Here is a 22,559-nt window from a genome sequence, read left to right as displayed (position 1 = left end):
GGAGCGCACCTTGGATTAAATATTTTTTTACTTTCCATCGTAAATTATTTAAATATTGTAGTAAATAACTACGAAAATGTGTACATATATGTTTCCAGCATATACTGATATCAAACGCATTGGTTCACGGCCTTCTGAAACGCGTGAAAAGTGAGTGGAAGTAAGGTCAGTTTCTACACTACGCGTTTCTTTTCTCCGGTATATTTATTAACAAATCTATTATAAATATCACGCGATCAATTAATTACACCTAAAAGTGCCTTGAGACAATTTATTTTTCGTTGCAGGTTACCTGGAATGACCTTGAACGACCTTCAATTATAAGTCATCGTACTCGTCATTCCATTTGAGAAAAAAAACAGGTTTGATCTTTGTATCATCTCTACGCCTACACTCATAAGAAACTCGGCAACTTTAGTCTGTCTATTCTTTTCTCTTACCATTGTTATTCAAAATATGATGTTCTAATAGAAATTCCGTCCGTTGCAGGTAAGAATATCGTCTCTGCTACCGATCCCAGCGTGGTTCGCGACGAACGGTTTTCCCAACCGAACGGTGACAGCGGAACGTGCGAATTATACTCATGTTCGGAATATTGATAAATCCGACTGTTCGAATTTTGACCACGTTTCAGGAAATCGGTCCCACCAGTGGCCCGTCGGGCCCCCGGCGAACGCGGAACGTTCGGGATACGTGGCATTCCGCAGTAGACGCCGCCGCCAGGATGTTCTCCAGGCGGTGTCCGTAGGAGACGTCCGGGGTCGACCTTGAAACCACCAGGTCGGAGAACCGAGAGAGGTTTCGCCTTGGGTAATCGGTGCCGCGGACTCGAAAACTAGGCCTGCGCCTGCGGTGACGTCGCCGCGGTGCGTCGCGATGTACAACCGCGAACGTGGAGGGGAAAAAGGGGGGCTGACGAGAGTACAGAAGGAGTGGCGGGCGACGAGGGAAGGGGGTGGTGGTGTGCGTTCGCGGTAACGAAACAAATAGGCCGGCGACTTTCACCGCGTAGCCGTTCTCGGCTACGACACAGCCGACAAGCGCGCTCGCTCTTGGCCAGCGATGGGACCAATCCAATGGCACACTCATTAATACCGATACGTATCAATTCCAAAGAATTATGTTCAGGGTACGAAACGCTGTATCGAAATGACTGATCGCTGGCATTTGTAAGATGTGCTCGTTAACGTTTCCTGTGATATTGATACGAAACATTAATTTAGGGTAGTTTGTAAAACAGCCTCGTTCGCTGAACGTTGTACTTTTACCTTGCTTCTACATACAGGGTGTCCTGCATTTTTTCCAGTCCACAAGAAGTCCACGAATGTTTCGTTTACCCCCTGACGACATGGTATAATTAGTCATCTAGACAATAACTCAAACGAAACCGTTTCATTCATATAATTCATCCGGACGATTAATATTCGTTAGTCGTAGCGTTCGTTTGTAACGAATGAAAGCTTATTAAGACTAACGCGAAGACCGGTGAGACATTACATCGCAAGAACGTCGCTTTCCCCCCTGATAGAGATTGTGAAGAGGTAACGTATTTGGTATAATTGATACGTATTGACGTGACAGTTAAGTGTCTTGATAAGTCTTTAAAATTATCGATACAATGTGAGGTTTATTGGACTTTTGCCCAACAGACTTGATCCATTGTCTTTCTCGCGAAGGAGGCCAGTTAAAAAGATCATCGATCACACCCAAGGATAGACCTCAAATAACTCTTTGCGCGTATGGGCCGCTTAAGGCAAAGTACATATTATCGACTTTTTGTCGCGTGACAGTAAGAAGTACGAGGGTAGATTGATAACTGTACTATCCTACAGCGCCATTTTGCGAGTAATAGGGACATAAACAAATTTTTAATCTGCAAACTCTTAGTTTCCTGTGTGGCATCGTTGTATAACAGTATCATTTATTATGAGTTGAACTTTTGAGTTGCGTTTCTTCACGAAGGGAACAAAAAAGTGGAGACAGTATTTCATAGGATTAGAGTTCTTAATCATCAATCAACCCTCTTTTCTTATAATTGAATCTGGACAAATGTCACGTGGAGAAGTTTGGGTAAAATCACTATCCCCTTGATGTATTATTATTTTATTACATTAGCTGCTTCTTTATCTGCTGTAACATACGCCTTTCTTCTATATTCCTCGTTGAATAGGGAACTATTCAAATGGGCCTTTAATTACACAGGTGCCTGTCACTAGAAGTGATGGTCGCTCAAGCTGAAGAAATATAAACAGTGGTGGGGCGACTCCATTGTAAGTATTTCTAACGCAGATTGATGCAAGGTGCTAGGTGGTACTATACTTGCTCCTTGACTCGAGAAAATAATGTACAGAAAACGAAAGACCTTCGCTGGGTAGGCGAAACACTTGCATCGGGCCCTATTACGTTGAATAATATCAGCTGTTGACCGATGTACTGTATCATAATTCATATCGCGCAGTGAATCTGAATTCTAGACCCAAGATCCGGGGATGATATCAGGTATATAACGTACGTATTAAATTACGTTATTAATATAAAAAGTAAGTACTATGAACTTTTCCAATAAGAGCAAACTTTGAATCCTCGTGTTAATATTGAATAAAAATTGTTTCAGTTTGTATCGCTGGTAAACTGTTCCGTTCGATGGCTCGTTGTCAATATAGAGAGTAAGTACTATGAGCCTTTTCAATAAGAGCAAACTTTGAATCGTATTGATATCGAATAAAAATTGTTTCAGTTTTGATCGCTGGTGACCGTTGCGTTCGATGGCTCGCCGCGAGAGAATGAATTTCTGACATCAATGGGTCGATGGTGTCCGAATACGTCTCGGTCCCATCGCTACTCTTGGCCCAATCCGCACAGCGTTACGGGGTACCCTCGCTCGCCGTTCTCGTCGTCCTCGAGTGGGTGGGGGGAATCCTGGTCTCGGGAACGGAGACACGAGGCATACGCGGAGCGAACGGGGCCCCCGATTCTTTTTCACTCGGCCGCGTCGTGCACGTGTGTCGTCCCTCGCGAGCCGACGACCGAAGAAGCCCGTCGTTCGCGGAGTGGTGCTGTCCCGAGAGTCTCTCGTAGTTCTCCTTCTCCCCTTGGCGAATTCGCTGGTGTCGTTTCACCTTGCACGCCTCCGTGACCGTTCCTCGCCTACCGTGTCTGTTCCTCCGTCGTCGCGCCACGCCGTTCCCCGTCCAGTCGACGTTGTTCCGCGCGGACGGACAGGATGCGTTCACGCGGTCGCTGTTGAGTCGGACGTGCACGCGAGCCCCGCGACGAACCAGGGTGTGTGTGGGTCGGCGTACGTAGCTACCTAAAGGAAAGAAATGCACGGGCTGGTGGTGTTATCGCGACGATGATGCGACGACGACCACCGCCAGGACGTGACCTGCCGCGGCTCTGCGCGTTCATCTGGCTACTTTGGTGTGTCTTGCCTGCTGGGACCGGTACGCGTTGTTACTTACCAACAAGCAGATTACCTAGACGCCGATCGGACTAACCGCCTGGCGTGGCCAGCACGGCCGATCCGATCGTACGCGACGAAAGTGTAACGAAAGTGAAAATATGGAACGATCGCGTTCCGCCGCGCGAACTTCAATTTCCTTTTGGTGTCTTACATTCGGTTCGTCCTCGTCTCCGGGGCCCGTGTGGGCCTGAAAGTATGCTGGAGAGGGAATGCACCCGGATGGAATTCGGATTCGGTGGTCAGAACCATTATAGGGACAACAAGAATTCCGTGATGACTGTGAGAACAAAAATACTCTGAACGTGCGAATCTATTTATCGTCACGTTTCATTCTATATGGCGAAGGTCTTCTGCAGGAATCAAATTAAACTAGTATTATAGTTTTATCTATTGTCGCTTCTGATAGTTGTCTATTGATAAAACGTTTGATTCGATTTTTAAAGAAGCCCCTCACCGTGGATTGAAACATCATAATAAATAAATCTGCGTTCAAAGTATGGCTTTTACAACCATTAGAGAGATTTTATTTAATTATAATAAGACGTTTTTAGTGATCAGAAATTTTGAAAACGGTTATTTTGTTATCGGTGTCATTGCTATCCGTAAAACCATAATTTATGGACGAAAGGACTGATTTCTCTTCGTGAACATCGCTCGGGAGCATTCCTTGTCGCATTGACCGCTGCACGAATTTTGGTAAGGAGTCCTTTGGCGCCACATATATTTTCTACTTAAATTTCGTAAAATAATTAAACAGAGTATAGTCCTTCTATTTGTTCGTGTATACCTGATGAATTTGGTAGTAAATTTGCATATTGTACGGTTATATCGAGCAAACAATTAGGTATAAAAGTCCCAAGTTAATAATAATTAGATAGAGCTTGACAATTGGAACATTATCAATATGTTAGAACAAATTGAAGAAAAGTAAACAGGAAAATAGGCTGAGTCAAGAACCTTGTGAATAAAGCAGCTGAAACGAAGAATCTAGCTCTACCACATATTTTGCTAGCAAATATGTTGTGTTAGACAAGCATTAGAATAATATTTGCAAGCACAAGTACTACGGTATTTATAGTATAAATAACAAGCAGCGTAAGAAGAAGGAAGAGACGAATAGTGGATAGAGTGTACAAGAAAAAGATAGGCCGGAGAAAAGACAGGTGCCCATCAACCACGTCATAAAAATCAAACAAGGAAACCATTGAGGATTGAGAAAGTATGAGTTTAGAGTGGGTTGAAAATACACAAGAAGGACGTAAAAGATGTAAATGAGATGCGCCGGGACCAGGCACAGCGGCGGCAGTATGTAATCAAAACACCCGAAATGAGTCGAACGAGATTACGATTTTTAAGGACAAGTTGTATGGTGAAGAAAATTTAATGAAAATACTAAAAGAAAGTTCGTTTGAACGAGAGAAGGAAAGCTGACAATGGGCACAGATGATTTAGGATTTAGATGCAATCCGTGCGAATTGCGCTAATGCGAATCCGTATGTGGGTCGCCTTTTGTCTCATAGCACATTCAGTGTAACGTAGGTTCAGCAATTTAATGAATTATAAAACAGAATAGGAAAAATCGAAATTAAGATAATGCACAGTAATTGTACTCTTCCAAATTATACGGATTAGAACGATTTCTGATGCTCGATAGCTGATAGTATGGCTCGATAGAATCAAAGAATATACAAATTACCAACTGAACTTTATAAAGCATCAAATTCAATGTAGAATTCTGAATTCATACACAAACATTAGTTAGGAATGTGATAATTAATGCTAGTGGCGCCCTGGATCCACATAAGTGCATATTTAATCGAATATTTATAGCGGTCAGTGTGTCAGGGGGAGATTCCCAATAAGAGCGTTAAAAAAATCGAGTTTGTTATTGGACTTTCTGTATCCTTGAAAATATGTGAATTTTATACTTCTTTATTGGAGAAACAAGTTCAAGTTTGTCTTAAGATGGTATTCTATTGTTAACTTCTCGATTCTTTCGATTCAAAGAAGTATTTGTTAAATCTATCGTTAATGTCTGATAGCTGTCTTCTTAGCGAGAATTCCCTTTTAAAGTTCATTGCAGTAGGTCAGAACGCGGCCAGAGCGTTTGCAGGTGGATTTTTGTTCGACGATAACGTCGAGCTGCCGTTGTAGAGCCCGCACTGTTGCTAGATGCATGTTGCAATGCACCTACACGACGAACGGTGTACATGTTCGCGCGATAGGTGCAGTGGGTATGGCTCCGAGGATGGTATGTCCCGAGGAGCTCGCTGGCTGCCCGAGAAAGTCGAGACTTGAACGAAAATCGAATTTTGAAGCAAACTGGTTCCGAAGAGAACGAGATCACGAAAGGATATCTGTTTGAAAGTTCTGAACACGGGATCCTCGTTAAGAGATGGCTCTTCTGTTTTCTAGTTCGTTATCCAGCGTGTTCGTTCTCGGTGTTACCGCGATAGCTTCGTAGCTGCGTGATGTAGGATCTCGAACCGCTGCGTGGCACAGGAATTTGCGTTGCATTCTTGTCGCTCTACTCGCCTTTAATCGTTTAACGTTCACTTTTGTCCGAAGTTGATGTTCAGGAATAACGAAAAACGCTGTACAGGTTTCGCGCTTGTAATTAGCCCTTAAGCAGATCTTATTCGTTTTATTGGAAACCTAATTCTAAGCTTTTGTATCTTAAACTCTGGGTAATAACGGTGAACGAGAAGTAACCGAAGCTTTGGTCCGATCGAATAATGGCATAAAATTTACGAAAGCAGGAATGCCTGGGGCGCTTGTAGTTTTTTTTACCCAAGCACTTTGGGCGGCATATTTTTTAAGATACGTATCCTCTTGAATAATGTAGAATCGAATATGCAAAATTTGAAATAGCCATTATCCATAGTGTTCGGGTAAGAAACATATAAAGAAATGACTTTTTTTAGCGTTCAGTGAGTGGAAGACAGTCGTGATAGGAATATGAAAAATTGTAAATATAACAGTACTATATTTAGCTAGAATCTTCATGTTTGTTGTTGATCGAATAGTCTTTACAAGCTTCGGTGAACGTTTCCATCTTGCTAGTGTTTCCAAGGCAGGCTGACAGTTTATGGCTCTTGCATTTTTCAGTAGACAGTTTAATCAGACGTATTAAATTTAGCGTAACAAGTAGTCGCGATAGTGTCTCTACAACTAGCTTCTATTTCGCGATAAACGAACCGTCAATCGCAAATCAGAAATCGATAGCCGGATCTCTTCGGGTATCTCGGTTACAATCGCCAGTGTACTTACTAATTTATGTGCATGGAAAATCTCACGAGGAGTTATCATTGTCCACGGCACGGCAAATCTTAACGGTATATCTAAGTTGCAAACCGATAGATCGATTAATTTGAGGAAAAATTCTTTCGGAAAAAAAATAAAACAAAATTGAGTTTAACATTTCTATTAAAAATTCCTACTCAACGTGGACAATTGTGGCTTTAGAAGAGCCTAGGAGAGGAGAGAGGGAAGGTGGTTGATTAAAGATTTTCACCTAATTAGCGGCTGGAAACGAGGACGATCCTTGAACCCTTACGTCGTCGTTTACTTTCGATTTTAGAAAAGCGTCTTCGATCGATTGGCATTCCTCGGTTGGAAATCGCGCTTTCTTGCGAATAAGACGTTCCAGATTTAAATGGACACTTCTTGTCTCTTTCAGGAGTGCTTCACAGCTATGCGGATAAACAGAGGTACGATGGATGGTACAACAATCTGGCTCATCCGGATTGGGGATCGATCGGCAAGTACTCCTGTCTACTTATGCCACCGTCGCGACGTCACAGCAAGAAAAAGCTTCAATTCGCAGTGTCGGGCACTTTTGGAATACCATTTCAAATAACGCGTTACTTTATTCCATGGTTATTCCATTTCTAAAACACAATCGCGTTATATTAACTCATGAAATACCTTTGACAATAATTCTCTATTAGAAATAATGACATAAGAAAATAACCGCACGCGTTTCAAATTCTTTCTGCACGTGTAATTACGCTCTATGTCATTGAAATGTTCGAATAACGATAAATCAAAGAAAAAAAAATTAGTACGACTGTACTTCGTTGATACTTGTAATTTCAAATATGTGGTAACGATTTATATGAATCGCAATTGTTTTTATTTCGATTGAGATTAATCTAAATCTTCTATGGATAGGTACATACTTGGTGCTCAAAATATTCAAATACAATTGAAATAGTTGCGTAATCCTAATTGGAACGATTACGGTTTACTACGAGCTGCGAATATATTTTTGTTGGCATTGCGATGCAACTGAATTTACCTTCATGCACAGACCAACACGCGCGCGATGAGTGAAAGGGTGAAAAAAGTCTGGATTTTGTTTCAATGCGAGCGCGCAAAACGGGCAACAAAAACATGCGAGCGTAAAAGACATAATCAGTCCGTCCGACAGAAGTGTTATGGTTCTTTAAACATGAAAATTGTATGTTTTCAATTCTACTAACATGGACGAGCAGGCGTAACGTAAATGACAACACTAATGACAAGTTAAAATAATGATACATCGAAAAACTGATGGAAAGATACACTGTCGTACAAATTGTGTGCAATCAGCTACTTTTATTGTGGTCAAATAGACGAAATTACATATCGTATCTGCTGGGGAGCTTTTATTACACTCTTATGCTACAATCGTCAACATTGACCTTGTTTAACGTAAAATTGTTCATTCTAACGAATATTTAAAGTATACAGTGTCACAATTATTTTGTAATTTCTAACAAATATTTGAGAAATGATCGACTGACTCGTACATTTTGTCTTGACTACTCCAAACGAGTATTTCTCTAATCGTAGTCACTATAAATTTATGATGACTTTTAATAAGATAGGACAACGTTGACGTGTCTTCGTTCCTTCAAATGTTTTAATGATTAACATGGCTCTCACCTCCGTAGACAGCAGGCTGATACGAAAGATGCCAGCAGCGTATTCCGATGGAGTTTACATGTTGGCAGGCCAGGATAGACCCTCCCCGAGGAAGCTCAGTCAACTGTTCATGCAGGGCGATGACGGTTTGCCATCGGTAATGAACAGAACAGCGTTATTCGCCTTCTTCGGTAAGCATAATCTATGATGTTCCAACTCCTTGTCGTACGCTTGACCCTTTGCACTCTAAGACTATTTTTTAATATAGGCGATTAGCGATAGTTCATAAGATGCCAAGCAGAAATAAATAGGATTGAAGATTGGAGCGTATCCAACTTGGCGGCTCTTGGACAGATGCCTTTGAAATTAAATCGTTCGTTATCAAAGTCATCGAGGAGAATAAAAGAGACGCTCGGACGAAGTAACTAAGGCTCAGAAGAATTCTAATGCTCGCGTTTAGGCGCCTGATAAAATCTCTAATGCTCGTAACAGGTTTAATATTGGCATCGATGGTTCGCTCGAACGCGTGCTTGTTACTTTCTCTGTTGCATTTAATCTCGCTATTATCGGTAATTTATGGACAATGGAATTCGCTTCTCGTTAGGCCAAAAGAGGCCGTTCAAATGCTCTATAGCGGTGTCGAACGATTCGATCGAATCGGTATCTGTCCGTGGAACGTCTCGCTTTATTAGCATACCGGCGATGGAATGAAAACCCACGATGCCTCGTTCAACGGGCGCGCTCGAAGATAAAGATATCGCATGCGAGAACACGAGCTCGTTTCCGTCTTTGCACGCGCGTGCATTCCCAAGGAAAGATCGCGCGGCTCGTGCACCAGGATATCGATTTATCCGGGAACGGTATTCGTCATTCACGAATATCAGATAATCGTGCAACCGCCAGACGGAATGGTCGCCGACTGGAGGCGTACTCGAATATCCGTATCGCGTTGTTGCGCAAAACGCTAGGTTGTCCGGGATAGAAACGTGATCCGTTAAGTGCACGGGACTTTTTCATCCACTTTTCACCCGTGAAACGTTCCGTGCTACGCCTGGATTTTAACCGTAGACCGATAGCAACCGTCCTCTTACAAATCTGTACGAAACAAGTCGCCCACAAAATGCTGTCCAGACTAGGATAATTAATTGTACGATCCAAACGGAATTTTTTTAAGAAACACGAGGCTCTCGCATGCGTTATCCCTTGTATCGGGTTGAATTTTGGGCGCGAAGGATTAAGCCTACGATGCAAAATTCCCACACTGGTATAATAAGAACGAGCGACCCCCTAATTATTTGGAACGGCGTGAACGGTTCTTGGTTGCACGCTTTCCTGTGGAAACCTCGCGGGCATGTCGAAACCTCGAAGCTTGGTGCGTACGTGGAGAGGAAAGCGTGTCCTCGAAAAAGAAAGTAAAAACTGGGACGGTCGCCTAAATTCCATTCCGCGTAAGACATCTGCATCGAATCGAGGAAGCGACGATCGACGGGAAAAGTCGTTCGGGAACCGGTCGCATCGCGTGCCTTCTTCCTCGCCGAATGACCGCCTTCATCGACTGGGGATCCGTTTCAGGGCAACTGGTCACGTCAGAGATAATCATGGCCAGCGAGAGTGGCTGCCCCATAGAGTACCATCGGATCGACGTAGACAAATGCGACCCGGTTTTCGACAAGGAGTGCCAAGGTAACAAGTACATTCCCTTCCGACGGGCGGATTACGATCGTCGAACCGGACGCAGCCCAAATAGCCCCCGTGAACAGGTAATTCCTTGCTTTCCCCGTGTGGATTTTTTCTGCTAACCACATGAGACTGGCAGGGTAGGGTACAAACTATTACACAATTTTCTACCATAGTTATGGCAGTCGTAGACTGAAAGAGAGTTAAGCTCTGGACGAACGTTTCTTATAAATATTTTCATATGAAACATCTTGTAAAGCACATGGTAATAAGTAACACATCACTCTAGTTACAGTATACAGGGTGTTTGACCACCCCTGGGAAAAATTTTAATGGGAGATTCTAGAGGCCAAAATAAGATGAAAATCAAGAATATCAATTCCTTGACTGAAGCTTCCTTCGCGTTTTCGAGAAAAAAATTCATTACAGGCGGAACTTTAAATGTTAATAATTTCTTAACGAAGCCTCCATCAAGAAATTGGTATTCTTAATTTTCGTCTTATTTTGGCCTCTGGAATCTTCCATTAAAATTTTTCCCATGGATGGCCGAACACCCTGTATATTTCAGCTAGATTTTTTTTTTATTAAGATCAAGTTGATCCAAACCTGCCAGTTGTGTAACACCGCTGTTTAAAATGATGAAAGTAACGATAAGACTTGCTCGCTTGTTAATTGACCCAGTATTTTTTAGATTCTTGTAGATCTTCCAGCGGGTCCTTATCGATGGCCTCTAAATTTATATGCTGCGTAGAATAATTAAAGCGTAAAAATTACGTATTACAGAACACGGACGGACGTGAGTCAAAAATGGCCGACTATTAATATTTTCTTTCTTCTGAGCGATCCAGACATCTAGTCTTGTTCATTCTCATAATTATTCTGCGCTCCGTATTTCACCCAGTTAAGGGTTACTAGCACATTTCCCATATTCACAACTTTAATACTAATTATTATAATCTGACTCACTCATCTATTTCTAGAAACCAAACGTGATTAATTCATTTTAACAACCAGTCCGTCGAACTAACTGATGACTAACGATCCAGCTAGAAATGGGATAAGTAAATATCATTATTGACGCTGATGAAAACTAACGGAAATTAAGAGCTCCATAAAATGTCTTCTACGTTTCTTACAAGTAGACACCATAATTGTACTACACGTTTTAACGAGAATAGGAATTCTTCCCAATGCGGAAATCTAAACATTAGTTTTCTAATTGTAATTGGATCGAATCTTGCGCTACCTAATTGCCATTAGACACGCTTTTATTTTTCTATCCACTTACTTGTGCGTTATAAGTAACATTTTGCTGTTCTATAATTAACCGGGATTTGTTTAACTATAAAAATATACACTGAATCGAAAGGTTTCCATATACCAAAATAGAATATCTTAATAAAATTATCACAATGTTACAAATACGATCAAAGTGGAATTCGATTGGTATTGAAGCAGTAACAAAAACTGGTTCAGGGAATGAAAAATAGGATGTTAAAGATTGCAAGGGCAAACAGTGACAGTAATGTAAGATTTCAAGGAACTTCAGACCTTGAATAATTCCTTGAAGACACAATGAGCATTATGCAAATGTTTCATATTTCCTCACATTGCTGAAGTTGTAGGAGTTCAAGTTTACGAATAATATACCATCGACAAAGTATTAAGGGATTCCAGTCGCGTGTATGGAAACTTGGTGGACTCGATGGAATTTATGTCTGAAAAATAAGTCGCGAAAAATAGCTCTGAATACGTGAGGTTGCAGATAAACAAAGTGACGAGCTGGATCGACGGTAGCTTTATCTACTCGAGCAGCGAGGCATGGGCGAACACAATGAGATCGTTCAAGAACGGAAGTCTTCTGATGGAACCGACGAGAAAATTCCCAGTAAGGAACACCATGCGTGCTCCTCTCTTCAACCACGCGGTCCCGCACGTTATGAGGATGCTCAGCCCGGAACGACTTTATCGTGAGTTGGACTTTGTCTCGGGGACGTGACAAATTTCAACATTCCTTTGCAATTTTGTTTATTCAGTTCTCGGTGATCCACGGACGAATCAGCATCCGCCTATGCTGGCGCTGGGAATATTGTTTTATCGGTGGCACAACGTTGTCGCTGCACGGATACAGCAGGAACACCCGAACATGATCGACGAAGACATTTTTCAGAAAGCACGACGCATCGTTGTGGGGACTCTTCAGGTGAAATGCTTCTACGAGAACGCCTACACGAATCAGTTCGTGTCTTTCTTGGTTATTTGATACTGTGATAAGTTCTGGATACTTGGAGATACTGAGTTCTGCAAATTCACTGATTAATATATTAGTATAACACTAGTTACATAATAGAATCATAATAAAATGAATACATCTATTCTGTACGGCGTAAACCGTAATCGCAGTACTCGTCCACGTAATTCTATAGCATTTGCACGTAACTGTATATCGCCATAGTAACACGATATACTAATTTTATGCTATGCGAACAATTAATATGAAATCACAAAGCGTAAACCTTTGTGAAACCTCTTAACGCAATTTCAGTTCCACTCCTATCGTAATTAACAGTCATTTCTGATTCCGTTGGATTTCAGAATATCATTTTGTACGAATACATTCCCATGCTATTGAACGAAGAACCGCCACCTTACGCGGGTTACAAACCAGACCTTCATCCAGGTATTAGCCATATATTCCAGAGCGCAGCTTTTCGATTTGGACACACCCTCATACCGCCTGGTATATATCGCCGGGACGAAAATTGCGAGTACAGAAGAACTAACACAGATCAGCCAGCCATCAGACTTTGTTCCACGTGGTGGGACTCAAACGTAAGCAGAATTAAATACAAAACTCTTTCGGTTCCAAGAGAGAAATGCAACTGACCTATTTTAATAAGTGTTTTTGATATGTTGTAGGAAGTTCTAACGAACAGCACGATCGAAGAGCTCATCATGGGCTTGACTTCTCAAATAGCTGAGAAAGAGGATAATCTCCTCGGTACCGACATCAGGAACAATCTCTTTGGACCTATGGAATTCTCCCGCAGAGACTTGGGTGCCTTGAACATCATGCGTGGGCGAGATAACGGGCTTCCAGACTACAACACTGCTAGGTCTCACTTCAAATTGTCGCGCAGGAAAACTTGGAACGAAATTAATCCAGAACTATTCAACAAGAATCCTTCTCTGCTACGCACACTAGTGGAGATCCACTCGAACAATCTGAACAACGTCGACGTTTATGTAGGTGGAATGCTGGAATCTAGTTCTGGCCCAGGTGAGCTCTTCACCGCGGTGATCAAAGAGCAATTCCTTCGTTTAAGGGACTCGGATAGGTTTTGGTTCGAGAACGAGGAGAACGGGTGAGTGCGTGCAATAAAAGAGCAAAGTAATTCCTCAGCGAGTATTGTATCGCTTAAGAAATAATCCGACACGTTAATGTGTTTTAGAATTTTTACCAAAAGCGAAATAGAAGAAATTCGTCGTGTCACTTTATGGGATGTGATAATAAACGCGACTGGTATATCATCGGATGCTATACAGAAGAGCGTGTTCCTTTGGGAGGAGGGAGATCCTTGTCCTCAACCCTATCAACTGAACTCGACGATATTGGAGCCGTGCGTTCCATTGCAACGTTACGACTATTTCGAGGTAGTTATAGATAGAATGGTTATTCGGTATAATTTACTACGTTAGACTTCGTACGCTTGGAATGCCGTTTTATGCACTAGTATAACTTATCCTTATTCATCCATCCACAAGCTTTCTCTTCTCTGACCAGTTTTTCTTCTTCCTGTAGATATCGTTTCTGGCCATATAAGATATTTATGTCTACAATTATATCACTCTATCATAATGTATTTGTCTTTGAATTTATTTATCTTCAGCGCTTGCTACTCCTCTTATTTCTCTGTTCAACATAACTTTTTTGCAGAATAATGCAGTTGTTTTCAGAACAACAGTAGAATATTGTAGATTCTGTTACCTGAAACTATATTCTGTTGCAGTTATCTCGTGTTAATATTGTCTGAGACATCCCAATACACGACGCTATTGATTAACGTTTCGCCAAAGAGTATGCTAGCTTTTTGCTTGCTCGTTTCACGTTGTTGCCTAACTGTCTATAGTTGGAGAGGATTAAACGATCTTTATTCTTAAAGGGAAGCGAACTGGTGTACATATACGCCTGCGTTTTTCTCGGCTTCGTGCCGATTCTGTGCGCCGGTGCTGGATACGGTCTGGTGAAGCTGCAAAATCGACGCAGAAGGCGATTGAAAATCCTGCAGGAAGCGATACAGAAGAGAAACGACGGCAAGATTTGCGTGGACAAGATGATCGTACGCGAATGGCTGCACGCGAACCATCGTCGTCTGGTCAAGGTGAAATTCGGGCCGGAAGCCGCGCTGCATATCGTCGATCGTAAGGGAGAGAAACTCCGCACCTTCGACTTCAGCGATGTTAACACCGTTACCATGGAAGAGTCTCAGGTGATTGCAGCAACCGTCGTTACTTTTACGTTTTATGAAATTCCGGAATCCGGCTAGGAAATCTCGAACGGAACCTTGATTGTGCAAAGTAGAATTTCGCAAAGAATACTGACGCGTGAAAATTCGTACAGCCAACCGACCTGTTAAGACCGCCATTCTTTGGTAACCAAATTCAGTAGGTCCGTCGAATATACACACGAAACGTATAATTCTACGCTTTCGTGAACACTTGAACTTCTTGCTCCATACGATGGAATTGTACCGACTAAAATAATTATGATACCATTTATACAAACACCCGTTGGTTAAAGACACATTGATACGATAGATCCTTGAACTTTTTGTTCCATGGACTCCTTTTGGCAACTTGCATAAATCTTAATTGGTTCAGAAGTATCGTTATGTAGACATGAACGTGTTTAAAGTGGTCCGCTGATACAATTACCATACAATACCTGAAAAACTGTTCTGTAACGATGAATTGTCTTTCAGGAAAACGAGAATGGGCATCGTAAAGCCTTGGTATTGCTACGGATACCACGGGACTATGACCTTGTCCTTGAGCTGGATTCTCTGGCCTCGCGTAGAAAGTTCATTGCGAAACTGGAGGCATTTCTGGCGTCCCATAAGAAGCACTTCACGCTATCCCAAGTGGGCAGGGACATTATGCTTGCGAAAGCGGAAACGAAGGAACGCCGTCAAAAGAAACTCGAGCAGGTTATGTCTACCCTCGCTCAAACCCATTACTATTTCACTTTATTAATCCTTGGTCAGCAGACTTTCCGATTTATTTTTTTACATTATTATGGCTTTATTGACTTTGAAATAAAGTTTGCATAAGTTCTCAGGAGTTCAGGACTCGCGAGCTCGTTTTAATAATACTAATTCAAAGGCTGATAGAGCGTTTTTGTGCAACAGTTCTTCAGGGAGGCCTATGCTCTTACTTTTGGACTACGGCCTGGCGAAAGGCGACGACGATCCGAGGACAGCGACAGCGGGGAAGTGGTCACTGTGATGAGAACCTCGCTTTCTAAAAGCGAATTTGCCAGCGCACTTGGGATGCGGGCGGATGCAGTGTTTGTAAAAAAAATGTTCAACATCGTGGACAAAGACAGGGACGGTCGTATTTCCTTCCAGGTATTGAAATCGTCGTTTTTATGGATCAAACATCGACCAGAAACAGCGAAATCCGAACGGTTATGTATTTCAGGAATTCTTGGACACTGTCTTATTGTTCTCGCGTGGTAAAACCGAGGATAAGCTGAGGATCATTTTCGACATGTGCGATAAGGACAGTAACGGAGTGATCGATAAGGAGGAATTATCTGAAATGCTTAGATCACTAGTGGAAATCGCGCGGACAACTAGTCTCTCGGATGATCATGTCACTGAACTGATAGACGGAATGTTTCAAGTAACTTCTTTCTATATTTTTAAACTATCTATACCAGTGGTTTTCAAAGTGAAGTTTCCATTTTCAAAAGATTTGGAAATCACTGATCTATATTGTAATACCTGTAGTATGCTGAAACGTGCCGTTTCTAGGACGCTGGGCTCGAGAGAAAGGATTACCTCACCTACAACGATTTTAAGTTGATGATGAAAGAGTACAAGGGGGATTTCGTGGCGATCGGACTGGATTGCAAAGGCGCGAAACAAAATTTTCTGGACACGTCGACGAACGTAGCTCGCATGACGAGTTTCCATATTGATCAGCTTCCATCAGAGGATTCCAAAAGCTGGGTACGCAAACAGTGGGACGCGATGTCAACATTCCTCGAGGAAAACCGACAGAATATATTTTACCTGTTCGTTTTCTACGTCACAACCATAGCACTTTTCGTCGAGAGATTTATATGCGAGTATTATACAACTATTTAAAATTATTTTGTGAAAGAGAAATGACTAATAGTTGTTACAATTTTAGATTACTCCTTTATGTCCGAGCACACGGATTTGAGACACATAATGGGAGTTGGGATCGCCATAACCAGAGGATCGGCCGCTGCCTTGTCATTCTGCTACAGTTTGCTACTTTTGACTATGTCGCGTAACCTCCTGACCAAATTGAAGGAATTCTCTATTCAGCAGTATATCCCATTGGATTCCCACATTCAGTTTCACAAGATCGCGGCCTGCACCGCGCTATTTTTTTCTGTCCTGCACACGGTCGGACACATGGTCAACTTTTATCACGTTTCGACTCAGCCGCTGGCGCATCTTCGTTGCTTGACCAGCGAGCTCAGTTTTCCGAGCGATGCTCGCCTGACGATATCGTTCTGGCTGTTCAGAACCGTGACAGGTGATTAGAATTATTTCGTTCATTCGCGTTGCGTTATACAGGAGTTTATTGTAGTGTTGAAATTCTTAAATTATTGCTTAATTTTCGCAGGTTTGACCGGGATACTATTGTTCGTCGTAATGACAATAATCTTCGTCTTTGCTCATCCAACGATTCGTCAGAAGGCGTACAAGTTTTTCTGGATGACTCACAGTTTGTACGTGGTACTTTATGCACTGTGTCTGATTCATGGTTTGGCTCGTTTAACAGGCTCCCCGCGATTCTGGATTTTCTTTGTCGGTCCAGCACTAATTTACGCTCTCGATAAGGTAAATTGAACAGTACCATTTTTGTAAAACAATCTCTATTTACCTATACCTCCTATTATCGTCCATTTTATTTAGCCGCGTTTCGTGTATAAATTGAATATGAATAATACACTTACATTAACCCTCTATTAAATACGTCATAATGCAAAATAATCGTCACAATTTTCCAGATAGTGAGTCTACGTACCAAGTTCATGGCGTTGGACATCATCGAGACGGAACTGTTGCCGTCGGACGTAATAAAGATCAAGTTTTATAGACCGCCGAATTTAAAGTATCTGTCGGGTCAGTGGGTCCGTCTCTCGTGCACCGCCTTCAGATCGAACGAATTCCATTCGTTCACTTTGACCTCGGCGCCCCATGAGAACTTCCTGTCGTGTCACATCAAGGCGCAGGGTCCGTGGACGTGGAAGTTGCGAAATTACTTCGACCCTTGCAATTACAATCCAGAAGTCGAGCACCCGAAAATAAGAATAGAGGGTCCATTTGGCGGCGGTAATCAAGACTGGTATAAGTTTGAGGTCGCCGTTATGGTCGGTGGTGGCATTGGCGTTACTCCTTACGCTTCGATGCTGAACGATCTTGTCTTTGGAACTTCTACGAACAGATACTCCGGAGTTGCGTGTAAAAAGGTAACCAAATAGAGACTTTTAATCATGGTTATTAATGGAGATTATTAGAGTGTCTATCTAATTAGGTTGGGTCGTTCCATAAGTTTTTTGACGCTAACTTTTAGGTTAAAATAACACTATCGATGCTCATTTTTCTCTTCGCAGGTCTATTTTCTGTGGATATGCCCCTCGCACAAACACTTCGAGTGGTTCATCGACGTCCTCAGAGACGTGGAAAGGAAGGACGTCACGGACGTTTTAGAAATTCACATATTTATTACACAATTCTTTCACAAGTTCGATTTACGCACCACTATGTTGGTAAGTCGTCGCGTACACGTTGGAACGATTTAAATTATCGATCGTACGAAAGACAGATTGAATCAATGTTCTTCGTTGCAGTACATTTGCGAGAACCATTTCCAGAGGCTATCCAAGAAGAGTATATTCACAGGGCTGAAAGCGATAAATCACTTCGGCCGGCCCGATATGACTTCGTTCTTAAAGTTTGTCCAGAAGAAACACAGCTACGTAAGTTGTGTAAAAAAAACGAATAGAAATTATAGTCAAAGTCAGTCGACGGCAAGAATTAATTTCTCCAACTATTATAACGTTAAGTCGCTATATTAATTTAGTAAGCTAAACGGCGAATATTGCGACTGAGGTGTTTCAACAAATTTTGATGCGTTCTGAACCGTGTTGCAGGTCAGTAAAATAGGAGTATTCAGTTGCGGTCCGCGTCCACTAACGAAAAGCGTGATGTCGTCCTGCGACGAGGTGAACAAGGGCCGTCGTCTGCCCTATTTCATTCATCATTTCGAGAACTTCGGCTAGTATGCACGAATATTACCACGAACGAGGGTGGAGACGAACGATGGACTCTGTCGTGAATCTCGTTGGGACTCTACCGAATGTATATATTTATGCGCGTGTGCGCGTGTCCTTTATTTATAACGAGTATTACATTTCTTATTTATGATACAAAGAAAACAAATGTTTTCTTTTCGAATGACGTCTTAACGGCATCGGTAAAACAATCATCGATGTGGACCCTACTAAGCGACGCCTTCGTGTGATGTGACACCGATGAGCAGAACTGATTAAACCGAGCGACGAAGTATCGAATATAGCAAACCTTGGGACTCCTAAGGTGTCCGCTTTGGTTCTCTATATTTTTAGTTAGTATAGTTTTAACTTATTCTAGCACATCAAGAATTTATATGTACATTTTTCAGCTTATTAAGAAAATTGAAAGCCGAAATTCTGTGAAGAATCATTATCCGTATCTCCCTCTTCGTTCCTGGCAGTTCTAGGACAGAATAATCGAGCTCGTAGGTAGAATAAAAATGTAATTTTTATTTTGTAATGCCCGGAGGACGAATATAAATAATAGAAATCAACCGTTAATAATCCTCCGCGAGGACGATGGGAATGGGTAAGACCAATTGCTCTTCGCGGAGTCTTCGTGTTGAAATTCCGAGGACTCGTGCGCCGTGTAAGCACGATTTATCACACCCTGCGTGTCTTCCTTAGCGTCGTGTCTGCTCTGCAGCTTCGACGATAGTTGACTAGAACGATGCAAATAAAGATCTAACTATCTTAAAAAAATATATTTGATACCTAGCGTGAACAGGTGATGAGAAACCTTATTATGCGATCGCCGAAAGAGTCCTCGATTTTAGATATCCTCCGTCTTATGTTTCGCGTGTCAAAGCTCTCCTCTATGATAACATGTCTATCGTACGGGGTATCGTAGTCAACCTCGAGTATAGTGGAGAACTGATGAGGAAATATCATATCAATTGCCGTTATTACTGCCCCGGCAAACAGGCATCCTATACCTGAAAAATTCACAGTTCCTGCATACCTAACTGGATATTTCCATTATTTAATATGTCGTCCATAAAATCACGGTGTTTACTTGTTATTAGAACAAAACCTCGTTAACATTTTTTTGTACGAACCAGACAGCAATATTAGCCAATAATTCCATCCAAGATTGAAAGCAAGAGTCGAGCCGTCTATGTGCGCTATTAGGGGCTCGCAGGGTAGAAGCGCCCAGTATATCAAGTTCGTTAATAACATGCATATTCCGGTGAAGACCATGCCGTACGCTCCGTAACGCGGCACTACTACCAACAACAAGTTCGTCATGATCCAGGAGGCGAAGGATGTCCTAGAGAAAGCAGTCAGATACATCAAGATATCGAATAAATGAAGAAGTACATTAAGAGGATCATCACCAGAGCATGAGGGAAGCATAGTAGCCAGCTTGGCGGTATTTGCTTCCCCAGGAGAAACCTTCGTCGTGAAGACTGAAGTATTCTGCCAGAGAAACTATAGGAAACGGTGCGCCCTGATTAAGCGCCTCTTTGAAGGCGCTGGTCATCTCACCGGTACTTCTCCACCAGAATCTCTCATTGTATTCAATGTCCTCCATTGGGTGCTCGTTGTTGGGCAACACTGTAGAACACCAAATCATCCATTAAGACCAGCTAAGAGCTCTACTGTAAATGGGGGTAGAATAAAACTTAAAATTTGTTATATGTACCATATTGTATCAAATGTTTAACATACATGAGTACGAGTGTAGTTATGCTTTTGCAACATAGACATTAGGTTAAAAAAGCAGACAACAGCGGTTGATGATGACCATCGAGCATGGCATGCAAGAATGATCGATCGAAATAATTGCTCCACTGACTCACGTCTGTACGTGATGTTTATGTGCATTAGGCCGATGTAGCCACCGATTTCAGCGGTGGTCTTATGCCTCGTGTACGCGCTGTACGTGCTGACGACGGTCGCGGAACTGGTGTGCCAGGATGAACCATACTGCGCCACTGTAACGACAAACAAGCCCAACGTGTCATTCTGGACGGCGAAAAAGAGAAAACTCGGTTAATCGCGGAGTAGGCGGATCGAACCTTGGATCGACGCTCCGACGAAGAGGCTCAAGGTCACGGTAAGGAATGTACTGAGTCTCTGAAAAAATCGACAGGCAAAAACGATAAAAGTAAGAGTAGCATTCTTCGGCACAAACGAGGATAAAACGAACGTGCACTCGCCTCCTTTCGTACGCCAGGGAATATCACCAGGAACGCCGTGAAGATGGTGCCAAATATCACGAAGACGATCACCAGAGGAACGTCCCCGGTGACGGGCGTCCTGTTGTTGTAGCTGTACAGCGTCGGCCCGCCGTCGATACGGAAGGCGTCGAACCATCCCTTCATCCTTTCGACTCGATTTTCGACCACGTAACCCTGAGAAAACCGGCCAGTTCCGGTTCTCCGTCCAAACCGCTTAGCATCAGAGACACTACTAACTGTATATTCGCGGAGAAAGTGAGATCAGCGAGAAATTAAAATCGTTCGAGGTTGCTCTTGCACTTGGGAAACGACCCTAATTCTCCTCATTCAAACGCTGCGATATCATAAAATATGAAAATAGATTTTCGCGTATCGAGATCTAAATTAGGAGATTCGCATCGAAGAGTCGTTTCTCGAGTGGGAAAGTTTAATGCATTACGGTTTAAAGAAATTAACAGTTTCTTTTCGTTTTAAGGTGTACCTCAGATCGCCACGCTCGGCTACCAACGTCCAAGGACGATCGTTGCGAAACCAAGGCTCGCTCACCTGCACCGCTAACGCGAAGGTCCGAAGGCAGCGGGGATACTGAGGCCCCGAGTAGGTTAACGGGTCTTCGAAAGTGATCTCCAGTACTCGGTAGAGGGGACAGTAGCCCCCGAGAGGGGAGAACGAAAGAGAAATACAGGTGGGGCTGACTCAAAGGAGCACGCATGGAGGAGAACAGGCGCAAAAAGGCGTCCCGATCAGCTGAGCCGGGAAAACGCGGTTCCACGATGCGTCCCCGGTCGTTTTATTTCGGCGGATCGGCGATCGATGATCCCGGATGACGACACGAGACGTGACACGTGAGCGTGGATCGCCAGGCATGCCCGATGGCACGCGGGAGACTTCGATGCCGGCGTAGACCGTGACGCCAATTGTTTCCCAGGAATTCTTTTCGTCGTTTGCGCGCGACCGAAATAAACCCGAGTTACACACCGCGACGAAAAGACAGCCAAGTAATTTTGTTAATTAAATAATAACGGCTCTTGTATGAGCACGTTCCGTGCCAGACCGATTTTTAGTTCCTTTCCGTTCAGTACATAACGATTAATTATTGTGCTTCTGACGCGTGCCTTACAATATTTATTACAGTGCAAAAGCTATAATTATTAAGAAAATAGTATAGATGCATTACAGATTTACTAAAGAATTAATTCAACAGACACAAGGTGTACCAAGTAAAGTGTTACAAGTTGTTTTATCGACATTATTTGTATTTTAGATTAAACGGTTCGTTGGGGCTAATCTATCAGCGCGTAACAGACTTTTTAAAAAAGGAATGCCAATGGAGGAAAGGCGTGGCCTCTATATTTTCATAAATGGTAAGTGGTATTAATTTTTGTTATTCTAATAGCTCTCATTAGACTATATAACGTTTACTTGAACCATCTTTTGACACGTAGGAAAAAGTATTACGTAGTCCGCTTCTTTTGCACTTGTAAAGAATGGAAGTGATATCACCAAGAAGAAGACGTATGAATAAAATTATATTAAGCGATTCTAATTCGAATTCATGCGACACGGTAGTAAACGTGTTAATGAGTCGAGTACTACTGACCGTCCAACGCTAATGGACGCTCGCTTGGTGTTCTTAATGGGCAATAACTTCATTCTATCTTCGCATGCGTACCTGCTACTTCGTTCTCGTACGAGATTCTAGTTTTCAGTA

The 22,559-nt window shown here is 42.5% G+C and overlaps 2 protein-coding genes across 2 annotated transcripts; one reads left to right on the top strand and one right to left on the bottom strand.

The window, feature by feature from the left end:
• The first annotated feature begins 1,056 nt into the window (after window positions 1-1,056).
• Duox (dual oxidase) lies at window positions 1,057-19,079 on the top strand. The gene is made up of 21 exons (XM_076771473.1): window positions 1,057-2,270; window positions 2,738-3,443; window positions 7,143-7,223; window positions 8,401-8,562; window positions 9,944-10,131; window positions 11,814-12,018; window positions 12,085-12,251; window positions 12,644-12,880; window positions 12,968-13,413; window positions 13,501-13,702; window positions 14,212-14,538; window positions 15,031-15,255; window positions 15,457-15,675; window positions 15,749-15,952; window positions 16,084-16,396; window positions 16,466-16,840; window positions 16,931-17,148; window positions 17,319-17,780; window positions 17,925-18,080; window positions 18,162-18,290; window positions 18,465-19,079. Exons 2-21 carry the CDS (start codon window positions 3,353-3,355, stop codon window positions 18,591-18,593), a joined length of 4,536 nt encoding a protein of 1,511 aa, XP_076627588.1. The 5' UTR covers window positions 1,057-2,270; window positions 2,738-3,352; the 3' UTR covers window positions 18,594-19,079.
• Window positions 19,080-19,095: 16 nt separating this feature from the next.
• On the bottom strand, window positions 19,096-21,772 carry Mol (dual oxidase maturation factor 1 mol). Its single transcript, XM_076771479.1, has 8 exons — window positions 21,330-21,772; window positions 20,828-21,084; window positions 20,687-20,744; window positions 20,468-20,602; window positions 20,003-20,222; window positions 19,724-19,935; window positions 19,405-19,600; window positions 19,096-19,327 (listed from the first exon to the last, which is right to left on the bottom strand). The coding sequence occupies exons 2-8, from the start codon at window positions 20,990-20,992 to the stop codon at window positions 19,156-19,158; spliced, it is 1,158 nt and encodes a 385-aa protein (XP_076627594.1). The 5' UTR covers window positions 20,993-21,084; window positions 21,330-21,772; the 3' UTR covers window positions 19,096-19,155.
• Window positions 21,773-22,559: the final 787 nt, after the last annotated feature.

Source organism: Colletes latitarsis, chromosome 8, assembly GCF_051014445.1.
Source record: "Colletes latitarsis isolate SP2378_abdomen chromosome 8, iyColLati1, whole genome shotgun sequence".
Classification (NCBI taxonomy): Eukaryota; Metazoa; Arthropoda; class Insecta; order Hymenoptera; family Colletidae; genus Colletes; species Colletes latitarsis.
This window is presented reverse-complemented; position numbering and strand designations above follow the sequence as displayed.

Coding starts and splice junctions, on each gene's coding strand:
- Duox (XM_076771473.1), top strand. CDS start 3,353: ATGATGCGACGACGACCACCGCCAGGACGTGACCTGCCGCGGCTCTGC. Junction 14,539..15,030: donor TTACCATGGAAGAGTCTCAG/GTGATTGCAGCA, acceptor ATTGTCTTTCAG/GAAAACGAGAATGGGCATCG. Junction 15,953..16,083: donor TGATAGACGGAATGTTTCAA/GTAACTTCTTTC, acceptor TGCCGTTTCTAG/GACGCTGGGCTCGAGAGAAA.
- Mol (XM_076771479.1), bottom strand. CDS start 20,992: ATGAAGGGATGGTTCGACGCCTTCCGTATCGACGGCGGGCCGACGCTG. Junction 20,223..20,467: donor CATAAACATCACGTACAGAC/GTGAGTCAGTGG, acceptor GGTGTTCTACAG/TGTTGCCCAACAACGAGCAC. Junction 19,601..19,723: donor TTGGCTAATATTGCTGTCTG/GTTCGTACAAAA, acceptor TGAATTTTTCAG/GTATAGGATGCCTGTTTGCC.